Genomic DNA, 25,922 nt, shown 5'->3' with positions numbered 1-25,922 from the left:
CATTATACTACCAGAAACAATGTTTGTAACGTTCGTTACTATCATCGATCAATTCATTACAATTAACTTTTATCGCCAAACGAGATGAAATTACATCACCGAGCATAATTACTCATTTTCTTTGCCACTGTGTCTATCAATAAATTACGTTTCTTTTCTTTTTTTTTTTTTTTTTTCTGTTTTCTTAGTTGGATATCATTTCGTTCGGTATTTACTTCTTCTTAATATATATATATATATCTCATCACCTGAATACATTATAGTGTTAATCATTTTTCTTTCTTGTAACAGATAATTTTTCAACAGATATTTATTATCTGTTGACTGTTCATGGATTATTTATCTATCTATAGAGTATTACTTACTTGGTCCAATTTCAATCATAAATGGAATATGCATTTACATTATGATATATTATTTTTATTGTAGTTTAAATGTATTCATCTGAAATCTTATATAGCAAAATTTACATTATATTTATAATAAAATAATTTATATTAATTAATTTATTGATCATCAATTGATAATTTGTTATATTAATTATAATATTAAGTATAATAATAAATTATTATATTTGTATTCACGATATTCAATTACGAGATACGTTAATATTTTTATGAAGAATAACAAAAGGAAAGTGTAATCTATTTTAAATTCTTCTTAAGATTTTAAAATCAAAATTAATTATAATAATTCACGATTCTTCATATATCTTATTTATTCGCCAAATTAAATTTAAACGAATTTTTCCAATGAAAAGATAGTCGATGGACTTTGCTAATTATGTTGTCGTGTTGACTGCTAGACGACATGCGAATATACATTACTGTCATCTGAAATAATTTTTTATTCTTGACATTATTACGATAGCAATTGTCTCAAGAGTGTAACGAATCTTTTATGTCAACCTTCTATTACGCCATGTGACATTTACATATCTATCCATAAATATATATCAATGCTCCTCTAATCTATATCTCTATCTATATTTTTTAAGCCTATAATACTCGGTATCATTTCATGACACATTACGTATTTCACATCATTATCACGCTATTGCATATTAAAATCTTTTAATTTGCAAAATTATTATCAACATTTATAAAAAACATTTATAAACAACTTGCAATTTATTAATTATGATTTTATATTCTTATCTTATGATCAATGTTCCTCATTCCAGATAAAAATTTGAAAAATCTTTTTCTCAATAGAAAGGAAACATTGATCTCCATCGATTTTTCGAATATCAGCAGATTTTTTTTTTTTTTTTTCGAATCTTCGACGTACATCATTGCACCAAGAAGGAGAAGAGAAGAAAAAGAAGAAAAAAAAAAAAGATAAGAAATAATTGAATTTGCATGGAAGAATAAGTCTGAAGCCATTTAAAACAAAACAACAACGTCCACCAGAGAAGACCCTGCAAACACTTTTGATCAGAGACTTCGATATACTATTCCTCCATAAAATTTCGCACACGAATCTCTATATATGTTCTTCGATTATACGTATTTTCGATCAATTCTATCGATTAACATTCCGCACATTTAATAATCTTAATAAACTTGAAATATATCATTAAAAAAAAATATAATCATTTTACAACAACTTTCGGTTTCTAGTTTTTCGAATCATTATCAAAAAATTTTTTATATTATTGGTTGATTTCCTACCATTGATTTCTGCCTACACTCGTTTCCACTCGTAACAACGTAAATAACTGCTTATCAGCTATATATATCAGGACGGCTAGCAACCAATATGAACATAATAGGTGAGTTTATCGAAAAGCTATTTTCTTATTTAAAAGAATATATTTCTTTTGTAGCGTATGTACAACAATGGAGCAATGATAGATTAAATGTAAGATTGAAATTGTTATCATTATAATTTTGATCATGTTTGTTTTATACCGGGAATTTCACATAACTTAACCATTTGGAATATTTTTCCAAAAATAATATTCTATATAAAGTTACGCGAGACACCTGATATATTTCTGGACTCTTTAAAATTATCAAAAAAAAAAAAAAAAAAAAGAAACGTTCAATGTAAAGATTGCAAAAGATAAATGCGCAAAAGTAAGTAATTATTTCATGAAATAAAATTTCAAAAAAATTTAACATTTCCTATCCAATTATATTTTTTTACATACAATCGAGAAAATTTCTGCCTCGGAATTCTTGAAAAAGTGCCATCTCCTATCCATTTATATTCTCCTTATACAAAAATCGAAATTTTTTGACAAAATAAAAGTTTACGATTCTTTATTAGAACAATATAAGACGGCAAAGGTAGTGCGCGAAATTTGTCCAACAGCTTCGAGAAATTTTTAATTCGATTTCTCGGCTTTTAGGAGAATATAATTTTAGAAGAAGTAGTACATGAAATTTTTCTGGAATTTGATGCATTTACTTTTATACTTATCTTTTATTCATATTACCAAGAATTAATCATTCTTTGACAATTTATTTAACTCTAGAGATATTTATCTTTAATATATTTATCTTTTACAATACGAATTGTTATCTTCTTACAATTTTAAACGTTTTTTGAAAATTTATTTGATTATAGAGAATTTAGGAGTATACTGGGTGTCTTGCTTTTAAAAATATTTCGCTTATTTTTTAAAAATGTTATAATAAAATGATTAAATAAAAGTTGAATTGAAGGTTTCAAGGGGGTTATATTTTGATGTTTATTTAATTTTTTCAATGAAGATGAACATATAAAATATTTGTGAAGATTAACTTCATTTTTTTAAACGGAATCGTATGTTTTTTTAATAGAAGAAATTCTTTTTTTAAAAGAAATATGTACCTTGGTTTTCTTTGTAAATTGAAAATTCATTACTTTAAGGAATATTTAGCAATGTTTAAATATCTTTAAAACTAATGACTTTTGTTACAAGTGATTTAGTAGTTTTTTTTTTTTTTATAGAAAATAATGCGGTGTATCTAGAAAGACGATTATGCATTAAGAAATATACGATTCTATTTAAAAATTGACTTTCAATATGACCTCTAAGATGCGTCCTCCTAAGAAAAAAATAATTACATCATATTATGTTCTTCTTGAAACCAACTTAACTTTTGCCAATAATATATTTTTAATATTTGTTTTTTCAATATTTCTAAAAATAAGCAAGATATTTTAGATAATAAAGGTAATTAGCAAGTTCGTTATATTTTATAAATTAAAATAGATTATATTGCTAGAAAATTTCAACTTTGTGTCAAAAAGAATGGAAGAATGAAAAATTTGTTGTAACGTAGTATTCTTCACGATATTTTATTCCATGAACTGAAAAACATTGTATGCAATTATGGCATTACATCAGGTAATAAAATCGCTTTTTTAACACTTAAAATCTCACCAATATTGCAGAGATTATAATAATATCTGTTGTATCTGGTGCAATAAAGCAACGCAATTAACTACTTAGATTTAGAAGTCTTAAATCTATCTTTAAATCTGATTCAGATAAAAAGCAATCGTAGCATTTATAAGCAACCATGAAAAATTATACCGCTATAGAGAAGATAAATGATAATTTTGTAGAATAAATAACGTAATTGTTAGATACTGTTTGTAGCTTGACGACTAACGACTTTGTATCGATTTCACGATACACAATATAAAAAGTGCATATAAACGACTTTTCCTTATTTTCCGAGATTCCCTGCGTGTAATGTGCATCTAAAACCGCCTCAGACAATGCAGAGATGATATGCCTTTTAATCTCGGATCGTGTAAATAACGTGCACGTAAATATAGTTGATCGATGAACCGAGATGCATCGACCTCGAAACTAGGAAATGACCCGTTAAATGTGCTATTACCTTTTTCCCCTAACTACTTTTGGTAAAAAACATTTCGAAATCTGTTTATACAAACTAAATTCTTCAATTCATAATTATACACTGATTCTTATAAATGGCATATAAATAGTGTAAACTGAGATGATGAATATTTCAAATTCTTTATTTTTAAGATAAAAATTTATAAATTCAGTTATAAAAATATTACGATAATTTTAAATTATTTAGCTTATTATATATTATCATAATATATATATATAATAATTTTAATTATTGACTCGCTGTAATAGTAATATTGTGAAAAATAGATTATCTTATCCTACGTAATATATATTGCGTAGCATTATTATGTTTATATATTTTGTACGCAACATTATGCTCGGCAAAGCATGAATGAAAAAGTTCGTAGAGGGGAATTTTCAATCGTGATAAAATGAGATCAAACCTTTCTAAATATCATGTGACGGGATTATGCAAGAATAACTTTCGAGTTATTTTTTTATAATATACGTCAGTAAAATTCACTCATTTATCTTCTCTTATTTCTTGCTACGCTTTTATTTTTTAGTTTTTTATTACCATACGTATGACAAAAATATAAAAATTCTTTTAAATTATTATCTCCACGCAAACAATAATTTTTAGTTAATTTCGAAAATAATAAGAAAATAGATATATGTTTTTGAAGAAATGAATCTTCATAATTTTACATATGTGGACACATACAGGAATTCTAGCATTGTCTAGAAAAAAGAATCGGGTCAGCGCAGGTACGAATAATTTATGCAAATGCCGCGATAGATCCCACTCATTTCATGTTTTTCACTAGCCACTTTATATAGACACGATCAACGCGAATATTGCGTTGTAAAGTGCATTCTAGTTTAGTGGTGACAAAAATAAACGAGAAGTCTGTTCGCGTAAAAATAGAGATAATTGCAGCGATATTAAACGACAAACGCAAAATATTTCGCCTAATCTAATGACGTTCTGTTATCAATGATCTTTTTTTCTCTTATCTCTTTCGAGTTTATTAATCTCTTCGCTCCCCCCTCCTCCCGCCCTTTTTTTTCTTTACATCTTGCGAGTGTATCCTTTTCTATTTACATTTATCAATCTCTTATTTTTTTCTATGTTTAGTAGTAAACAGCCTTTGTTTAATTGCTTTTAAAAAAAATATTCTAATTTCTAAGATTAAATTATCTTCACGTTGAAAAAGGTTAGAAAGATGAGAAATCTGGTAAAAATATTAAAAATAAATATCATAAAATATTGTAATTAGATTAGATATTGTAACATACACGTAATAGAATAATTAGAAAACTATAAAATGTAAAATATAAGATAATAGAAATCAATTTCAACAATAACTACTATTTTTACTCATTTTTTTACAATTCACTCCTAACTTATAATATCCGCGTAATTTTCTATTTAAATAATAACGACTTTATTCGTTTAGAATGAGACGTTTTATTCATAAACGAATATTTTACTCGTTCTGACTAATGCTTAAAGTACTTCTAATTTAAAAGCAACAATATATTTATACTAGCATAAATGACGAAAATACTATACGTACTATAATCACGGTTTCAATAATTGATCTACGTTAAGTTATGCTTCTAGGGAAAATTAATTTTTCATTGTAACTACTATATTTCGTGATAACTAAGACTTCTATCAATTTCAAGGTCTTTTTCACAGAATTAATTGCTTCTACAAAATAGTTAATAGTGCATATTATATTTAGATCATTTTCTAGAACGAATTGCCTTAAAGCCATTATTGCCTTAGAACCACGTTCTGAAAATCTATGTATACTTAACGTATAATGTGTACAACAATATAATAATAATAATGATTTGCTTAGTCTCTGACTTAAGATTCAGAGCAACATTTATAAAGATTGAATTTTAACTTCTCTAACTTTAGAATTTATAATATTTAGGAAAATTTTTTTAGAAAAAATATTTTATTTATTTATCAATAAAATATGTTTCTTATGTTAAATGTTTAAAATAATAATGATTTTTAAAATAATAATTTTTTCTGTAGAATTCGATAAAATTTTACTTATCTGATTAAGAAACAGTGATACAATAGAATTCAATTTTCCTCTCTACTTGTGGAGATTTCTCATTTAAATAATAGCTCATGTTCAGATAAGTGGATTCAATTAGCAGGAATTTAATTTTAATTAAATATCAACTAAATTTTCATTCGAATAATATTTATAATTCTATTTTACTATAATTTATTTGCATTAAATTGCAAACATTTTGAGCAAATTGAGCATTATTTAAAACTTTATTCTATATTCTTTTCAAATTTAAATTCATAAATTACATTTCATTATAATCATACAAAAAATTAAAAAGTTCCATCGATTTCCAAAATAATCCAAAAGCTATTAATTCCTATGCACGCGTATATATTTCTCAAATTTATTAATTTCCTTCAACGAGTTCTATGAACCTCATCTATAAGAACACATCTATAATTCATTTACATATTGGATATTTCTAGTCACGTGGCATTTTTTAAGAATGAATCTGTGTGTATAAACCGCACGAAGGCATGTCGAGCATATGAATTTCCGGTCCATGCACGACCGCATTTGCAATCGATGTTAAAACTAACCTGGACGAGGTAAACCACCCTATCGCTGGCAGTTGACCAACGATTGGCTCATGTGTTTATTAACGCACGATAGAAGAATGTAACGCGCATCTAAACGATTTCATAATGCAATTGCAGCGAGGAGATCGTCGTGCTTTGCATACCAATCGGTCTTCGAGATTTACCATTGTCATTTTGCTGTGTCCATTCGTTTTGATATGGATAGTTCATATAGTATATCGGAAGATCCGCGCGGGGCGCTGTAAGCTTTTCTTCCGGGAAAAGAGCAGAGATATACGTGAGATACAGCATATATTATTAAAATAGGTTAGTCACGTATATGACTAAAAATGATTTTAAAATACTAGGAACATTTTTTTTTTTTTTTTTTTTAATAAGATAGAAGATAGAAGATTCGAGCAAATTGAATCGAGTGTTTTACTTTTTTAAGATTAGATTAAATGATTTGATTACATTACAAGTAATGAAAACAACATTAAAGTATTATATTGATGGAAGTTTATGGAAGTTTAATTATTATTTAGTTATTATATATATTTATATATATTATATTAAATTTTAAAATTGATAGTATTTCTCAGAATAGAAGACAAAGAATTTAGTTTTAAATACAATATTAAATGTTTTTAATAAAATATAATAATAAAATATCTTTACAATTTGTTCAAATCTATATAAAATGTTTATCCTAGTTTTTGATAAATAATTTTTAAGAGGTATAATCATTGCTATCAGCAATTTTTAAAACAATGAAATTTTTGCATTGTTTTTGATAACTTTGTGCAAAACAAATAACTCTTGTATGTTTTCTTGTTTTACCAATCGATCATTCAATCAAAAGTTGTTATGAATAAGTACATAATAATTGTTTATTCGCCGATTGAAAAGCATTAATAATATGATATGTATTTTTCAAGATAAGGTATCAACAAATAAACTGTACTTCGAGTTACAATAAATATAGTTACAACAAATAAATCATTAAGACAAGATTATCAAATATAATTCACGTTGGATTTAAAAAATTTAAAAAGCAAATTTTAGGAAATCTCTGATGCGTTCGTAAAATCATTTATTATTTTGAAATAATATAAAAAAAATTCTTTTTCTCTTTTTCATACATTATCGCAACATGTTATTTCATTAAATTATGGGTTAATAAATTATCTCTGGCAACTTTGGAAATAATAGCTTCATCTTTTTAATTCTAAAAAAGAAAAAAAAATGATTCTGTTGAAATTGGAATTTAAATTTAAATCTTTATTTATGAAAGTGATTATTTTAATCAATATGATTATATTTTAATTCTTTTATTTAGACTATCTTCAAATCTCTTTTTATAATCAAATAAATTCTAAATTATAAATAATTTTCAATCAATGATACTATTGTTTGTATTTGTGCAATGATTTTATTTTAATTTTTAGTATTAAATATAGTTACATATAGCAATCTCATTCTATCGATATTTCAGTTTTGCGCAGGTCATTTTTCAAACTCGCGCATACCTTGCCACTACAAATATTTGAAGTTGGTAGAGTGGGGATAAAGTTAACGTTCGCTGAATTATGATGAAATCAATGCAGAATGAGCGTAACATCGTGATGATCTCAAAGGACGGTGCTCGTGAAAGCGTTTACGACTTTTAAAACACGCGAAAGTGTAGAATAACGAAACGCGAGTTTTAACGCCGATTCGAAAATAGTCGCCACGCCAGGTCGTAGACTTTGATACTTTCTAGAATCAAAATATTTTTCTATGGTGCACGCACGATTGTAAATTTTCTCTGTACGTATTTTCTGCCAATGAATTGCATCTAACACACAGTAATAACGCATTACCATTCCTCTAAATCGGTATTTTAGAAATTGATTTACGATTTCGTTCAATTTAATGTTCTATTTATCAATCGCTGCACTGATTTGATATCGATAGACATCAGATTTCTTCACTTTATCATGTTTATATTTTCTTTTGTCTCTCTATTAAATTTAATTATCAGGCAAAAATAGTTTGAGCTTAACCTAAGAAATACTTAACCTAAACACTTTCCAACAAGATTATAGGTTAAGTTCAATCCTTGAATCTTCAATATTTCATTAGACAAAACTATGATAATAAGAAAACTAAATATTGTGATGTAAATCAAGGATCAAAGATTCGCAATTGTTTATTTTTTCTTAGTTTATATATATATTAGTATATATATATATATATTAATTTCAATGATCCACAGTTTAAATATACCAAGCTGACAATAAATCATGTCAAAACACGTTAGATACTATCAATTGATAGAAATATCATAAGACGATTACAGAAACTTTTTATCACTCAAGTCTATGATATATGTATAGAAATATTTTGATAACAAATGATTCGTATGATTTATTGAGATTAACATTTAAATATTAGATCTGCGCATACGATTAAAAGCGTTATTGATATCATCACCTTTTGTTAGACGGTTATCCATCAGATTGCACGTTATCGCGTATAAATCATATCATAACAGATTTACGATCGATTTGTCCGGACTTGTAGTCCATTATAATGATCGAATACTTAAACATGAAATTATAACGTATGGAAATAGATAAGTTTTTTATTTGGATATATTTGCAAACGCAAAGACAACCATTACCGTTTACTATTATGTGAAATTATAACCATCATCACTATATGTGTTAATAGTAAGTAATGATATTAATACTTATTATTTTTTAATTATTTTAATTAATATGTTGAATTACATAAAAATATATATTATAAACATAAGGATATTATTATAAACAAAAGAACCACAAGAATCATTATTTTACAATATGTATTTATATTATAGAACATATGATTAATTTATTCATGTATAATAAAATATAATAATATTATACATTATACATGTTATTCAAACATTATTCAAAATCCATTATTTCAAACTTTTGGTATCGTGCAAACGTGTTTCTAAGTGTTACTTCATATGAAACGATTAATCTGAAAAAACGTTTTACTATGATCGACGGTCTAAATTGAATGAGTTGGTTAACAAAGCGAAACAAAAACGGAATTGAAAGATTACAACTATTATCGCGGCAAAAAGTTTAATTACGTAGGTAGAGTCATAAAAGATGGCGGCCAGAATGGCAAGAATGAATTAAATCGTTCGATACAAGACAGATGGAACCGTTGAACGGTTGATTAGTTAGTTAGTGAGTTAAAAAAGAATTCAAGCAAATAAGTATCATGAGATTCTAGATCTCGAATCACAGATTAGAGTTCAGTTTCGTTTTATCTCGTCTCTTTCTACCTATATATACACGAAAGTCCCTGAAACGAGAACTACCTACTTCCGAGTAATAAAGCCCAATGCCGTAATCATCGTGATTTAACGACATCGACCCAAGTGCCGCGGAGGGTCGATCGTGCGATCATGTATTTCTTTCTAGATACACAATGTATAAAAGTATGAACATTATACGCATTAGTGCATTACATTTATATAAAAATGTAAGCATTAGTATATTTTATTGTCAAGTATATTTTATTGGCGAGTATATGCATTGAAGAAAAAAAAAATGCATTGAAGAAATGTTTAGAAACATAATTCTAGATTATTTTATTGTATTGAAAAATTATTGTGTATGCAACTATTTAAAGATTTATGTGAATCATTAGCAATTCACGAAGTGATACATATTAGGTTAGGTGTAATATGATATTTGAAAGTGATAGAAAAATTTATGTATAGTACATATATTATTACATAGTGGATTTATTTATTTCGATCATTTTCATTTCTTGAACTAACGTTAATAAAATTAGAACTGAACTACGTAATTATAAACGAATATGAAAATATGTAAAAACTTATTTATATATCAACAACAAAGAAATTGTTAAAATATATATACGTATAAATGAATAAAAATAGAAAAAAAAATTAAAATAAAGATATGTACATGAATATAATACGAACATGAAGTGTTGCGTTATATACACTATAATGTACAAAAATATATAATTATTCACACGAGGCCTGTTATTATTACACCAATGATCGCCACAATGCGAACTATTGAAACATGAAAAGATAATGAGAAACGTTTAAAGATACGATAAGTAATAGACTTGCTACCCTGACGCACAGCAACTATTGTATACTCTAGTGTAGAAGAACTCGGTCATTCATACTCGGGGATCGTTATCATGCTAGCGCGTCAGTGTTCACAATATGATCCGGTAAGGCGTGTACGGACAAAGAGGAACGTTTAAAAACACGGCAAAGTGCACTGTATCATGATCACCGATGGAATTATTCATATGCTTAGTCGTTATACGTTGAAACGAGAACATTTCTTCTAGTTATTATAAATTATTCGATGTAATGAGTTTCGTGATTGCAACGGTGATCTTTGGTGCTTTAATAATTCATAGATAAAATAAATAATTCAGATAGATTTTTATGAACAGAAGAAAAAAAGAATAAAATTGAAAATTGTTTCAAGGAAGTTAAGTAGCATAAAATCCCATTTCCGTTGAAGCAATACTTCCCTCATATATTCTACTTCCTCGCGAATTACAAGAGGTTTATTAACAAAACTCAGCACCATACGAAATTTAAGGTTTCCTGGTAAATGTTAAAGACGAGATATATAGTAATTTATTCTGTTTGAATGACTTTTTCCATTTTAAAAAATAGTTAAGTGTATCGTTATGAAAAATTAAGATATATATTTTTTTATTCGAAAAATTTTTAAATTTCATTTAATTCTAATAAATTTAAAAATTTTATATTTAATTATATTTATATGTAAGTTATAAAACATTTATTCAGAAATTTTATTGAAAATTATAGTAAAAATGATACATGGCGGAATTATGATTTTTAAAATTGTGCATAATATACTATATAAATAAATATGATGTAATACTATAAATAATACAATATATATAATAATTATATATAATATCGAAAAATTTTTATATAAATATAAAAAAGTAAAATATAAAATTTATAAAAATTTCTTTCTTTTTATAATAATATTTTATAAACATTATTAAATATTATGTTGATAAAAAGAAAAATTTCAGTGAAAATAATTGAAGAACATTGAAGAGAATTTAATAAAATTCTAATTCAAATAAAGATAAGAATCATTGTTTTATGTAAATAACAAAACATTTGCCAACAAATTTGTCTTTTACAAATACATTTATATTTGTCTTTTACAATATATCATATATATACTCATATGCAATAATTCCGGTTAAATTACAATGTATTACAATCTTTACAAGAGAAAATCTGGCGTCATTCGAAAAGAATTCAAAAGCGACAAATTCCTAGCGATCAATAAAACAGCTGTAACAAAACCGATTACATATCTTGAAAATGACTTAACATATTTCGCTTACTTATTGCATCATAACAATCGTTTTCACTTTAACAACTAATCGATCAACAATGTTTAAAAGCATTTACCTTGTCGAAACCGAATATATCGTAAAATCTGAAAATCTAAAACCTGTTGCAGAGAAAATTCAATTAGTCATGAATCATGCTCATACAAAAAAGGTTAACTTGCATAGTGAGTCTGGAGATGTTCTATTTTCTAACAGCTGAGATGCTTTTGTACAGAAATTAAAGAATTTTATATTTAATTTTTCTTCAATTCTGATCGATATAAAATAAAATAAAATAAGATGTATAGTAAAATAATTATTATTATAGTTAAGAAGCGAAAAATTATAAGTCAGCGTTTCTAACCTCTACATCGTTACGAATCTGTTATATATATATTCATACATATATATTTTTCATCAAAATTCCCAGTGGATAATGAAATATTCATAAAATCTTCTTTTTCACGGTTAGTTGTATCACTAATTATTACACAAGATATATTTCATCAATTTAATATCAGGATAAGAATTTCATTAACGTAACACAAAGATCGAAAGTTATGCACGAGATTGCACATCTATCTTTGTTAAATTGCACGTTCATTCTGAATTTCATAATTCACGCTGATTAATGTTAAGACTCAATGTTCACGGAATCCATGGATGGCGGTGATCCATGGATTATTTATCCATATATTTCTAAATGAATCGCACCACGTTTGATCTATAACTTCAAAAATTGAATTAAAAGATAGTCACAGTCAACTTTATCAATTCGAAATATCGTTGTGATTATCGTAGATGAAGTTACAGCATGAAATATTAGCAAATGTTAAAATCATGTTTCCAATTTAGTAATTGAAGATAATTGAAATATAGAATAATAGAAAAATTTGTAAAAATTTTAAAGAAATTTATTCTAAAAGTCAAAATTTAAAAAAGAAAATCAGAAAATCAAAATTTTAATGATATTTTAAAAGATATTTTTATGAAATAGTTATGAATGTAAAAAAAAATATATAATATTATATAATGAAATATCATTCATTAATTCAGAATTATATTTTATTTTCTATTCTTTAAAATTAATATTTATTTTAATATAAAAGAAAAAAATTTATATAAAAAAAACATAATTTACAAATATGGGATTATTTTTTGATATAATTTGTAATAAAAATCTAAACGGTTTATTTCAAAAATATCTAGTGTCCATTTGTATAAGATAAAACTCGATGTTTCGTATTTGAACGATAAGATATATCAAACATTAAGGAAATGAATTTTTTACGTAAAATTGAGTTACAAATCAAAATTGGATTAAAATAAATCCAATAAGATCCTCATTAAATAAAGAAATATTTCAATAAAATATTAATCGAAGTTTTTTTTACATATACGATTATACTTTTATTAATTCATTAAAACTTTATAATATAGTTCTAGATTTAAAGTAGACTTTCATTCAAACTTTCATATCGAACTCTATTAATTCTTCAATTTTTCCTTCTACTTTTAGCGATGACGTGAATCGATGTTGAAGAAACTTATCGATTTCTTTTCTAGAAAATGTAAAAATAAAATTGTGAACTATTGTGAAAAGAAACAAATAGTGCTATTAATTAAAAAATAATATAATATATAGTAAAAATAATATAAATAAAAAAATCAAATGTTATAGATCTATAATTCATTTCATGTTTACACAAACATATTAAATGTTTTCGCTATTATTATATCTATCCTGAATCGCAGATGACCCAGACATATCTATAAGGCACGGAACCCATTAACATACTTCAAAGCCGAAACACATGTTTCACACACGATTCAAAGAAAATCATGATTTTTTTCAACCTTACATTACTCGAATTTAAAAGTCGATAGAGCACGCATATTTTAAAATCAAGGTTCAATTAAATATTCAAATTCAACTGCCTGTAAAAAAAATAAAACTAGCCCACTTTCGATTCACTTTTATCTTGGATCATCTCTTCTATAGCTTGAAATTAAGCGAACGCCTACGATTTAAATGTCGCCTGACGTGTAAATTTACCGTGTACCACATTTCACGTACCACACGTCCGATAAATAATCATTGAATAATGCCTAATAAAATGATACATTTCATTTCTTTATTTGTTTGAATCATATGTGGAATTTTTGCCAATTTCAGTATAATAAAAACGTAATTTCGATGAAAGTGAAAAAAAGAAAATGACCTTGAAGTATTCACGATCAATGACTAGAAAAAAAAATACCTAATTCTGGCATTGTGTTTTTCTATATCGATTGAACTTTTATGTAAGCAACTTTCTTATATCTTCGAGTTTAAGAAATAACTGAACATACTTATATAGGTAATTATGTTTATCTGCATAAATATGTATATGAAATTAAATGAATATAATTTTTTAAATTCACATAACTACAGAATTAGAACAATGCGAATCATCAATACAAATATGCTATATTATAGTGAAGGAGATTAATGTTTTGATATGATGAGATATATTTTAGATATGTTTTAGATATGATACATATAAGCGATCAATGATTAGAATTCATACAATCTTTTTTTCATCTTCTTTCAGCTATTAAACATCATACTTGTGAACAAACATTGCATTTTTATATGTGTTTTATATAATTTTATTCTTATTATTAATGCATATCATTATTTTGAAATTAATTGAACATGATATAATCATTGAATATAAAAATGCAAATTAAAACATCTTATTAATCTAATAATCGTAATAATAATAGATAATAAATAAAGAAATAGATAAATATTACATTAAAAATAATGAGATATTTTTCAAATTATATTTTGTTAGTCTTGATTAATATATTTTTCATATAATAAAAAAATTTAAATAATTATTCTTTATCTATAATAAATAATTAGTGATCATTCCGGAAATATATTTTGTCCATCTGTTCGTACATTTATAATTCGAGGATGATTCGTATGAAGTTTGTCGCAAGCAAAATGCTCGCGTTGACTACTAATATTCACATGCGAATACATTTGTCTGGCAGTAATGATCCCACCAAGATACAAATAGGTAAATTTATTTCATTTATCTGACCATAATTTTTTTTTTAATAATTTCACATAATTCATCAAATACTTATATCACATGTTACATTAAGTTGAAAATACGATTACATTAAAAATTATTATTCGTTTCATTTTTAAAAATATTTTATCTTTGTTTAACGATCGAGTTAAATTCTTAAATGAGTAATATTAAAAGAAATCACGAATCACCAATCGAGCGCACTGCTTATAACTTGCACGTTTAAGAATTTTGCTATCTGAAAATAGACTAATTGACTTATGTAATTCGGTAAACGTGGTCCCTCGGTTTTCAAGTGGGAACGGAACTGCACGATTTCCACGACAAAACGCTCAACGAGCGCGAGAATGTTTGATCGTACCGATTTCACATCCGTGGCAACGTATATCCTTATTACCTAAACGCATTCGTCAGTCCCTTCATAAGGGAACGGATGCAGCTATCCAAACGATTAGCGAACAGCATCCGGCACCGATCTAAAAGACGCTGTGTGGGTAAGCATTGAAGAACTGGATTAATGCTCTCACAGAGATTACAACGGCGAATACCGATTCTAGAGTGATCGAGGATGGGAGGATCCCACTCGATGATGAGTGACGTTTATTACACGTTCGTAAATCATTCTGGTGAATGTGTCTGCAAATGTGTGCAACAAGAAAGAATCTCGTAATTGAGGACTTCAGAAGAATTATATATATGTTCTGAAATTCTTTATCTATAGAAAATTGATGCAGGGCGGAGCCTAAAGTTTTCGTGCTTGGAAAAGCGCAGGCGATATCGCTTCCTCCGGGTTACCGGCCCTCTGATCAATATTAATACGTGACACCGGCGAGAGGGCGAACTGGTAAGACTTATATATACAAATATATATATATATATACAAAGAGTGTCATATGAAGAATTGAAAGAAAAAAAAAAGATTAGAAAGCAATGGTAGAAAAATTATCATGCATTCAATCACGAAATGGTACATATGATAGATGAATGACGATAGGGCATAAGCAATAAAAAGAAGAAGAAAAAGCAAGTTCACGAGAGCGAGAAAGAACGAAGAAGATACATTGTTGATAAATGTGTATTTACCGCCAATCTAGGAACGTCCACAGTCTTGTCGGTGCAGCCCACCTCGATGGTTAAAATATGACAATAAAAACCCTTGTTTTTTGCCCTAGCACGCAGCATGCAACACCTTTGTATCCTCGTAGATCGATCCACAGCACGTCATCGATAATATCGTTTAAAGAAAATCACGGTAACTGTCAACGATTCAGAAGGGCGCGGAGATCAGGGTTGAGGCACTCTATTCACTCACGTACACGCACTTTTCTTGTCGATTTTAATGCTTTAGCGATTTTCTAAACGTAGCGAAGCCACGGCTGTATAATTGGCACTGTCATTACTGTCACGTATATTTCCGTATAGATTTTGTTGTTTTTCAATGATACGCGTACCCGTTACTATAAATGAAGATTCGAAATTGTTAGCATAGAAGTATCGGTACAAGCGGAATCGCTACAGAACAATTCGACCTCGTATGTACGGTCACGATACGTCCGTGTATTGCATTCTTTCAAGACCAACTGCGGGATCACGATTTTTAGTTCTTTAACATCTCAAGTGGTGCCCTCCTATGGCGAGCGTTACCCAGGAATATATAGTATATAGAAAGGCATTTATACTTATATTTTTAATAACATTTTCATGTAGCGATAAAATAAAATTAATTTCCATGTTACCAAATTTTTTAAATAAAATTTTTAAAATAAATATATTCAAACTATTAATAAAATTTAAACAAAATATAACATAAATATATATAATAAAGTAATATAATATAAATGAAGCTAATTTGTTGATTCGTTTTATTTTCATGTAATAGTATCGAGATTTGCTTTTATATGCGTGTATTATATTAAAGCCAAATATATATAAAAAAATTTTATTTTATTGGATGTTAAATAATTTTCTTTATGAAATTGATAAAATTAAATTGCAAATATTATATTAAATGTATTTAAATATAATCCATAAAAAAGAACTACATATTGAAAATTTTGTTTGATATTGAACAAACATGTAGTGTTTTATTAATAAAATATATGAAACCAGTCTGACATCAACTGTCTAACAGTTCCTAGCTGGCAAATTGGCCAATGGACGTTATATGGTGTTGATAATTGAAAAATAAATAATATATTCGTTGTGCAATTCTTAGAAGAATTTATTTTTGATTATGCGTTTATAATTTTACGTATTGTTTGAAGAAATGCAGTGCTAACGCGGTACAATATATTATAAACTATTTTTATATTAACAACAGTTTAAAAATGGACGACTACTGTTTGTTATATTTATGTGTAATTACAAATAATTTGTTAAATAATTAAATTAAATAAATTTATAGTAATGATTCCTAAATACATTTTTGTATATATACACATACTATATTATATAATATATTTTGAATTAAAAATAAATATATTCAATTACAAAATCAACATATTAAAAAAAAAAAAAACTTTTGTTTATTTAACAATCTAAATTCTTACCATATTTTCCTCGTAGCTTATAATTTAGGTGAAATTAATAGTGAAATTAAAATGTATGAATTGACTTAAAAATTATTTTCGAAATCATATGATCTTTTTTATTTTTATTTTTTTAACTTGCGATGCTTTTAAAAATTTTTATTTTTATTATATTGATTTATTTTTAATTGAACAGAATGAGTAAAACGATAAAATATTTTCATTTTAAAATAATTCAATAATCTTATAATCATTTGATCATTATTGACCTTTAAAATATATTTGGCTCTAACACATTTTTATTTCATTTCTTCATACACTTATTATAAAAGAAGCAAGAACATTTGATCGAAAATTTCGTACGCATATTAAAAACATTTAACATAATAATAGTTATAAATAGAGAAAACGGAAGAAAAGTACATATTTTTTTAGTTAATCTAAATAATGATTGTAGGTACATATATTAATTGCACATGGATCGCATTACATAAACATGTTAAAACGGCGCGTATTGCAGCATAGTAAGAAAAATATGTATAGAAAAATATGATCAGCTACATAATAAATTGCATGATTAAAATGTGTGAGCATAGTGTTATATTTATTTCTTAAATACAGCTGTCGGAATTTTTTTTATTTTTTCACAGGTGAATATAATTGAAAAGGGATTTCGAATATAATAGTACAGTAATCGCTCGCTTACAAATGATATGCTCGGTGAATTGTATTTCGTATGAATTGTAGGTTATATTTTTGTTTTTAATATCAGGGTTCTACACACGTGTATAGAGTCCTTTAGATGAGACACATATATAATATAAATGTCATTTCATATTTTTTTTGCTTAATATTATAATCTTTGCATTGCAAGAAATACAATATATTGTAATTTTATTGTAATTTATGAACAATATAGAATTGTTGGATTGATTCCTTAAATAATTATGATATTTGTGACATATTTTTTGATTTTTCATGTAATTCAAATAATTTACATATTTCCATGGCAGTTCTATGATAATAATTTTAGGATAAAGAGAAAGTATGATGAATATTTGAAAACAATTATATAAAAATATTTAAAAATGTGATAATCATAACATAAATTATATAGAATTTTTAATATAATTTTAAAAATTAAAAAAATTTCTGAAAAATTATCATTGTGATCATTTTTTGAAATTTTCATTAGTTAAAAATTTTATTCAAGAGATCAATCCCTAATGGGGCCAATGTCACGAATTGAGTTTATTAAATTATTCACAAAAATGAGGAGCAATTCATTTTCATGTACAATTGTAGCAATTACTAAAATTATTCGACTTATTAATAATAGATTATTGTATAATGTCGATATTTTTCAATCGGACTATTTAATGCAATTCTTTTGTAATTAATGCATTAATGCATTTATTTTTAAAAATTACATAATATCTTGATGTGCAATCTTCGCAGAAGATTTTCAAATGACGATTATTATGCAATTTGTTGTTTGTGTAAAGCAGCAATAAAATATATAGTTAATAAATTATGATAAATTTATATTTATATTTATATTTAAAATATATGAATATTCTGAAGTTATGATTTTCTTATTTTTGAGTTCTCTGTTTAAAATTTTTGATTGTTGATTATTTTGATCGACAAAAATTAATTTGAAAATTATTTAATTTTGCTTTGCTTGTTATGTATGTAACTTTTGATTCAATGTATTTACATTAAAGTTTATTTGTCTGTGGAATAAAATAGTGAAAATTATCTATTTATTTTTTTCTTTCTTTGTTAAATAACATGTAATTTTAATAATATTTTAATCATTAATTGCGCTAGAAAGTTATATTATAGTCATTATTAAAAATAACTTATTTACAAAATAAGTCAATCTGTATTAAAAAATTTTGTTAATTGTGAATTATTTTTTTTAGTTATTTGAATAATTATCAGTCTAAAATTATATTTTGTTAAATATATTATTATATTATACAATTTAATTTTATAAATATTTAAGCATACGTATAGTATCAGTAATATATTTATTTCGATATACATTGTTGACTACATAAAATTTTGTTTCTCCCCTGATAAAAAATCACTTAAATTTCGATATCTCATGCTGCTGAACAAACAAACAAATTACATCATCGTTAAAAATAATGAAATAAAAATCGATATTATTTTGAATCAATTTGTTTTTCGAGATTTTCTCTTTTGGTACAGTATTCAGATTACTGTTATTTTTAAACAGCAATACAATGCATTTTGTGGATATGTTCTTTTTTTGTCATGGCGATAATTAATACTTTGGCAAACATCTTTAAATTTATATTAACCAAAGTATTGAAAATCACAGCAGACTATCGGTTATCGGTACTTTCTAATACTTACCATTGTACCTATTTAAATGTTAAATTACACATATAATATTTTTTTTGTTGTTGTCGATAAGAGATCAGTAACACATTAATAGTAATTATTACTTATTTGACGCTTATCGATTATTCGCTAGGGATATTACTTATTGTTTTTTCATTGGAATAACACATTTAAAACATTGGTAATTGAAATTCGGCGAGAGTTATTTGACACAATCGACTTATTATATGATCAATTTTAAAAATGCAGATTAATTTCACATAGTTGTTTCAGAAATGCTTCTTTTAATTCAAATTCTAAAACATTTTTGTTTTCTTCTTTTCGAAAATATATAATAAGAGATCGACGAATCGTTCATCATTAAATTTGTTGTATAATATATTTACAATTTATCATTAAAATAGCAAATATCCCTCGCCTTGGAAGTATCGATATATGGTGGGCGTCGCGATTATTTCTCGGCGCAAAAGTCGTTTTTGTTTAAGAATAAGTTTAACAGCGATTGCTTTAGAGTCCATTTCCATTTATAGACTGTTCTGAAAGCTAATATCTATGTTCAGCAAAAGATAGAAAAAACACCGTATTACATTTTGCCTATGCTAGTTTATACTTGGCTAATTAAAGACGAAATAATACAGTCGCAAATATTATTCTAGGTAATTAATTTAACTCTAGGTAATTAATGTTATTGATAATAAGATAGATTTGATAGTAACAATCATTTAAGAACTAAATATATTTTTTTAAAGTATTCGATACATAAATTTTTGGTTTGTTGTAGATTTATTAGATAATTTATGATTATATTATAAGTATCTTTATAGTATAGAATATATAGAATTATAGTTATGATTTGTTTTAAAGGGAATTCAAGAATTTTAAATGGATTAGAAATCTTAATTACTTAATCCTAGAAGTTAGAAAAATCGATTTTTAATTATATATTGTTATTTTGTTTGTTATTTTAATTTTTTGACATATAAAACATAGATAAAATATAAAACATAAAGATTGAATTTAATATAATCACACATGGCAGATATTTGCTTAATAATTATTATGATTCCAGAGTATAAAATTGAATATAATATTTGAATTGCTTAGATCATAAATATGTATTTATTTATTTATTATTTTCTAATTAATATTCTTGTGGTATAAAATAAAGAATTTCAAAAATATCTTATTATCAATTTTATCATCAATTCATTTTTCTCACAGTTTGTTCGTCTACCGCGAAATAGCCTATTATTTTTTTATCTAATAAACTGACCGAGTCTATATTTTTCGTTGCATATTCACTGTTTTTATCTCACTCATGGTTTTGTTAGCATTTATCTTAAATTGTATCCTTATATGCTTACGCGAAATTTACAAGAGAATTCTGTTAACAGTTAAATTGAGAAAAAATATAATATAAAATAGATGTAACGGCAATTAATATAAATACGTTACATTTATAAATACATTTTTAGTGAGCCATTTTATAAAAGGAACTATTAACAGAACTTCAAAAAGTAGAAGCGATTTCGAAATATATGTACATGTGGATTGGAATTTGAGAGGATATGATATATAAAAAGAACTAAATTATAAAAGAAAAATGACAATGATGTATTAAAGAAAAATACAGAAAAAAAGAAATGAAATTGAACCTGATATCTTACCGGATATCCTAATATTATGCAATGAATCAAAAATACGTAAATTCCTTATAACAATAAAAATTATAATTTATTTTATATATAATTAAAATAAAAATCTGTCAATTTGATTTTTTGTTATTGAAAATATACATGTATGTGTGTATATATATTTATATATTTTTTTTTATTTTTATGATTTCTAAGTAAGATTTCTAATATTAATTTTACATTTTTGCAATTTTATATTTTGAAAAATATTGCTATATATTAAATAATAACATTTTAATTTATTATTTTTTTTTTGTGATAAGGAATTTATGCATGTTCATTATTTCAAATTGTATGACTCGAGGATATCTGGTAAAATGGATTGTCTATTTAATTTCATTAATTAAATGAAAATAATATAAAGATCATGATATTCGCTACTATAAAAGAATGTAACATGGCATCACAATGATTTTGATTAACTTAAAAATTGTATGGGATTAATTACGTCGTGCGTAAAATTAATGTAAAGATAATACACTGCGTATATACAATTGTGAATAATAAGTGGGCACTCGCGTACATGTACAACAAATTATGAATACAATCAAACTATTTACAACGTTAATAAACTTTTCTTAGTTATAGATTAGACAAATTATTTTTATACGTACCAACTATTAAACATAAAATATTTGTCTTGACACACATTTACATACACACACACACACACACACTCACGTATTATGAATTTTGTGCAAAAAAATTCACGTTTATCATCATATTTATAGTTATAACGAATTATTGGTGCAACATGTATGCTTCGTTAAAAAATTTTCAACTAAGATTGATTTTTTTCTTCTTTTTTTTCTTTTCAATTGTTTATAGTTGCAATTAACGGAGTGCATCTATTTTTATGAAACAATTTTTAACGCTTATTATTTTTTTTATTTATGATTTTTTGTTTATGATTTTTTATATTGAAAGCTATGTTATGTTGTATTGGTGCATGTTTAGAAATTGACAACTCTTTATCGAATTTATATATGTATACAATAGCAATTTTCTAACTATATCTTGAGACTAAATCATGGTTGTTTTAGGTTTACTTTTTTTTTTTTTTTAAATGTTTAATGATAAATTTTAATTAACGGTATGCTTATAGACCGACGTTAACTATCAACTGCTTAGGCCTTTTTCTTTAACGTGAATAAGAATGTACAATCGGTATGATTATACGTAGAACGCGTTAACATGCAGATGATAATTCTTTTTTTAAATCTCTTAAGCCTGATTATTATAACTTTGCCCATGAATATTGTATACAAGACATTTATGTTATTAAATGAGAGAACAAAGAAATGTTAATAGGCAGATATTCATTCACTCTATAATATGAGGCACACAGACAGCCATATATCATTATAGCGGTATTATTTATCTTAAAAACTCAAAAAAAAAAAAAAAAAAAATTGATGCACTCTATTAAATTTCGATATATTTAAACAAAAATAAGAAAATTATAGAGATAATTAATACGCTTTGTTTATCTTTATAATTTCAATAAAATTAATTTGATCGAATTCTTTCACTCTATCGGAATGTACTGTGAAAGAAAGACTCCTGCTTTCATTGCTGAAATTTATAAATGTAGAGAAAATTTGATAGCGAAAAATATTAAATTATAATATATTAATATTTATAATTATCAATAAAACTATTGGATGATGTTAATAAAGTATCAATTCAATTCTTTTGCTATGATCGTGAGTTTCTTCACACTTAATTTACCTATATATCTCTAGGTAACCATTCGATTTAAAGCTGAAAGCTTGGATACCTATTAACAAGTTTCCAACAAAAAGTGTTTCCTAGAATCATATACAATAGTATATGTAACAGTTACGCTCAGTCGTGCCATGTGTTCGGAAAAGCGCATTATTCTTGCGCTGATCTGATACTACAATGGCTCTACATTAATCAACGTAATTGGTGTTTTTCCTTGCGAAGTCAACAGATTTTTCTCTGTTGACGTTTGAAAAGTTTTTCTACCTACGATAAAGCTATATGATGGACGTTCACATATATACTTAAATAAATAAAAAAAAAATAAAATAAAAAAAAAAATGAATGACATCTACTACTTTTTACATGTCGCTGATATAAGGCAAATAAATAAATAGTTTTCATATAGATATATATATATATATATATATACATATGTATATATATATACATATGTATATATATATACATATGTATATATAGAATATAGTTAATATGTGTGCGGGGTTTCTTTCCCTTCATGCTATGTTAAGCTGCATCGTTATAGCTGCATCGTTTAAGTATACGTTGCATAGATCCATAGCAAATTTTTCCCTTACTTATCTTATGGCAAAAAAAGAAAAAAACTACAAAAATACATTGAGACATGATTGATCTTAGCCAATTCATTAAAGTCTCGACGCGTTTCGATTCAATCGATATCCATACACGCAATTTATATTTTTAAACGAAACAAATACATCAAATTTCAATTTGATCTAAATGTCTGTTTGTAATCTCTTTTTCTTTTTCCTTTTGTTTAATATATAGATTGAATACTTAAATTTTCATAAATTAAAATACAACCTCACAGAGGCTGTTGAAACGGTATAGACATAGCTAACCCTTTCACCACCCTAGAGTGTTGTATCATTTTTCTTCAGCTCATAATTAAAAATTTATCTAAATACCATAAATATAAATTTCTAATTCACTGATTCAGCCTTTCGATTTCGAGACACAGGCAGTGAAAGGGTTAGATATATTCTAGTTCTGCGACTGTGCTTTTTTCCCACCACGTGGTTTGATACTTTCTGAAATCTGCCACATTGCCTCCTCACAGAGGAAATCACTAAAATTGTTGAAGAACGTTATTATACGTTCGTGCTTCTTGAATGAATATGTCCTATAATAAATGAATAATTAAATTTAGATAATAATAAAATAATAAATAAATAAATTATTTTATTAAATTAAAAAAATAGAACATACCCTTTTTTGAACCTTTTCATATTTTCAACAATATTAAACTGTTGCCATCTTTTCGAAAAATTTATGCTGCCATCAGGTAAGAGATCACTATTTCCAATATGCACGAATGTAAGATCTTGTAATACAAGTCCACTATAGATAGAAAAATTATTTATAAATATTTTATATATTTGATAAACTTTAATTTTAAATTATTATATTCAAATAATTAAATGTATTTACATATAAGGAATACATGGCGGTTGCGTTTCTGCCAGAGCTTGTCTGTAAGCTCTAAAACTACTAGAACTATCAATAAGAGCACAATATTCCTTTAAACCTTCTGTAATATGTTTTTGCCATTCAAGTCTTCTAATAGGTGCGCTATCTAATGCAGAAAGCAAGGCTAAATAACTATTAAAATTATTTATTTTTCTAAGATGTTTCATTATCTTAATGAATTTAACGACATATTTTTCCCTGTCTTTTGCTTCGTTTTCTAATCTGTGTTCTAGTATTCTCGATCTGGCCCAGTACGACATTTTATTAAAGTGTTCTGTAAATCTAGTTAGGTTCGGACTTCGTTCTTCGTTTTGTTCTTGTGCCCAAATTAATACTTCCGGTATCTCGATTTTCATAAATAAATCAGCATCTAATAGTGTCATTTGTTCCGCAATTTGTTCACTTTTAAAATCGAGAAGAGAAGCTTGCTTTGTTGTCACACTTAACGAAGAAAGAATTGGTTGTGCAGATTGTAATTGTTTCACAGCGTGTTTTTCTAAAATTTTAACACGCAAAGCTTTCGCCATGGTAAGATCACCGCTACATACTAATTGTTGCACGAATTCCATTAGAGTTTGCAAGAGGATATCGTCCAAATCTGACATACTGGAAAAAAAACACATCGTTTTAATTATTTTGAAATACTTTAAATGTATTGAAAAAAAAAAAAATAAATTTTCTTACTAAACTTACGTTAAATCGCTAACAGCTCTAACTAATAAAGAAAATGCTTCACGAGCTGCTCTTTGTTTGACAACGTCAGCAGAACAGGAGAATCGCTGATGACGTTTATGTAGTTTTTGAATTAATTCCAATGGTTGCATGAATGTTCTATACGTTGTCAAAAATGCTTCTTGATACAAAAAGTCTGTAAATAAAATAAGCATGAAAATATATTAATTTTATTAAATAATAATATATATAATATATTAATATATTATTAAATATCTCAATATATTATACATATATGAGGAAATTGCACATATTTGGAATTTTAGTAGAATTTAAAATGAATCTAACAAATTATTACACTGACCTGATTCCTTCTCATCTATGAAGCATGAAAGAATATGAAGTGCAATTTTTATTCATATTCTTTGATAGTATTTATTATTATTTATTATTAACAATGCCATT

At 25.8% G+C, this 25,922-nt stretch overlaps 2 protein-coding genes across 13 annotated transcripts in view; both read right to left on the bottom strand.

The window, feature by feature from the left end:
* The window catches only part of sky (GTPase-activating protein skywalker), a 38,785-nt gene extending 22,242 nt beyond the window's left edge, over positions 1 to 16,543 (bottom strand). For all 4 annotated transcript variants that reach the window (XM_012495044.3, XM_012495046.3, XM_012495045.3 and 1 more), the window contains exon 1: positions 16,034 to 16,543. The gene's annotated coding sequence lies outside the window, so the exon portion shown is untranslated. The remainder of the gene's footprint in view (positions 1 to 16,033) is intronic.
* Positions 16,544 to 17,057: 514 nt separating this feature from the next.
* Positions 17,058 to 25,922, bottom strand: part of C3G (C3G guanyl-nucleotide exchange factor) — an 81,777-nt gene continuing 72,912 nt past the window's right edge. For all 9 annotated transcript variants that reach the window (XM_086909631.1, XM_086909634.1, XM_086909628.1 and 6 more), the window contains 4 exons: positions 25,479 to 25,653; positions 24,747 to 25,391; positions 24,525 to 24,656; positions 17,058 to 24,438 (listed from right to left, as the gene is read on the bottom strand). In XM_086909631.1, the coding sequence (XP_086765757.1) occupies positions 24,300 to 24,438; positions 24,525 to 24,656; positions 24,747 to 25,391; positions 25,479 to 25,653 (1,091 nt within the window). In that variant the 3' untranslated portion in view covers positions 17,058 to 24,299. The remainder of the gene's footprint in view (positions 24,439 to 24,524; positions 24,657 to 24,746; positions 25,392 to 25,478; positions 25,654 to 25,922) is intronic.

The sequence above is a fragment of the Apis florea genome, unplaced genomic scaffold (genome assembly GCF_048593485.1).
Source record: "Apis florea isolate Af1SG1 unplaced genomic scaffold, ASM4859348v1 contig_3158_pilon, whole genome shotgun sequence".
In the NCBI taxonomy this organism is placed as follows: Eukaryota; Metazoa; Arthropoda; class Insecta; order Hymenoptera; family Apidae; genus Apis; species Apis florea.
Note: the sequence above shows the minus strand (reverse complement) of the source record. Positions and strands in the feature narration are given on the sequence as shown.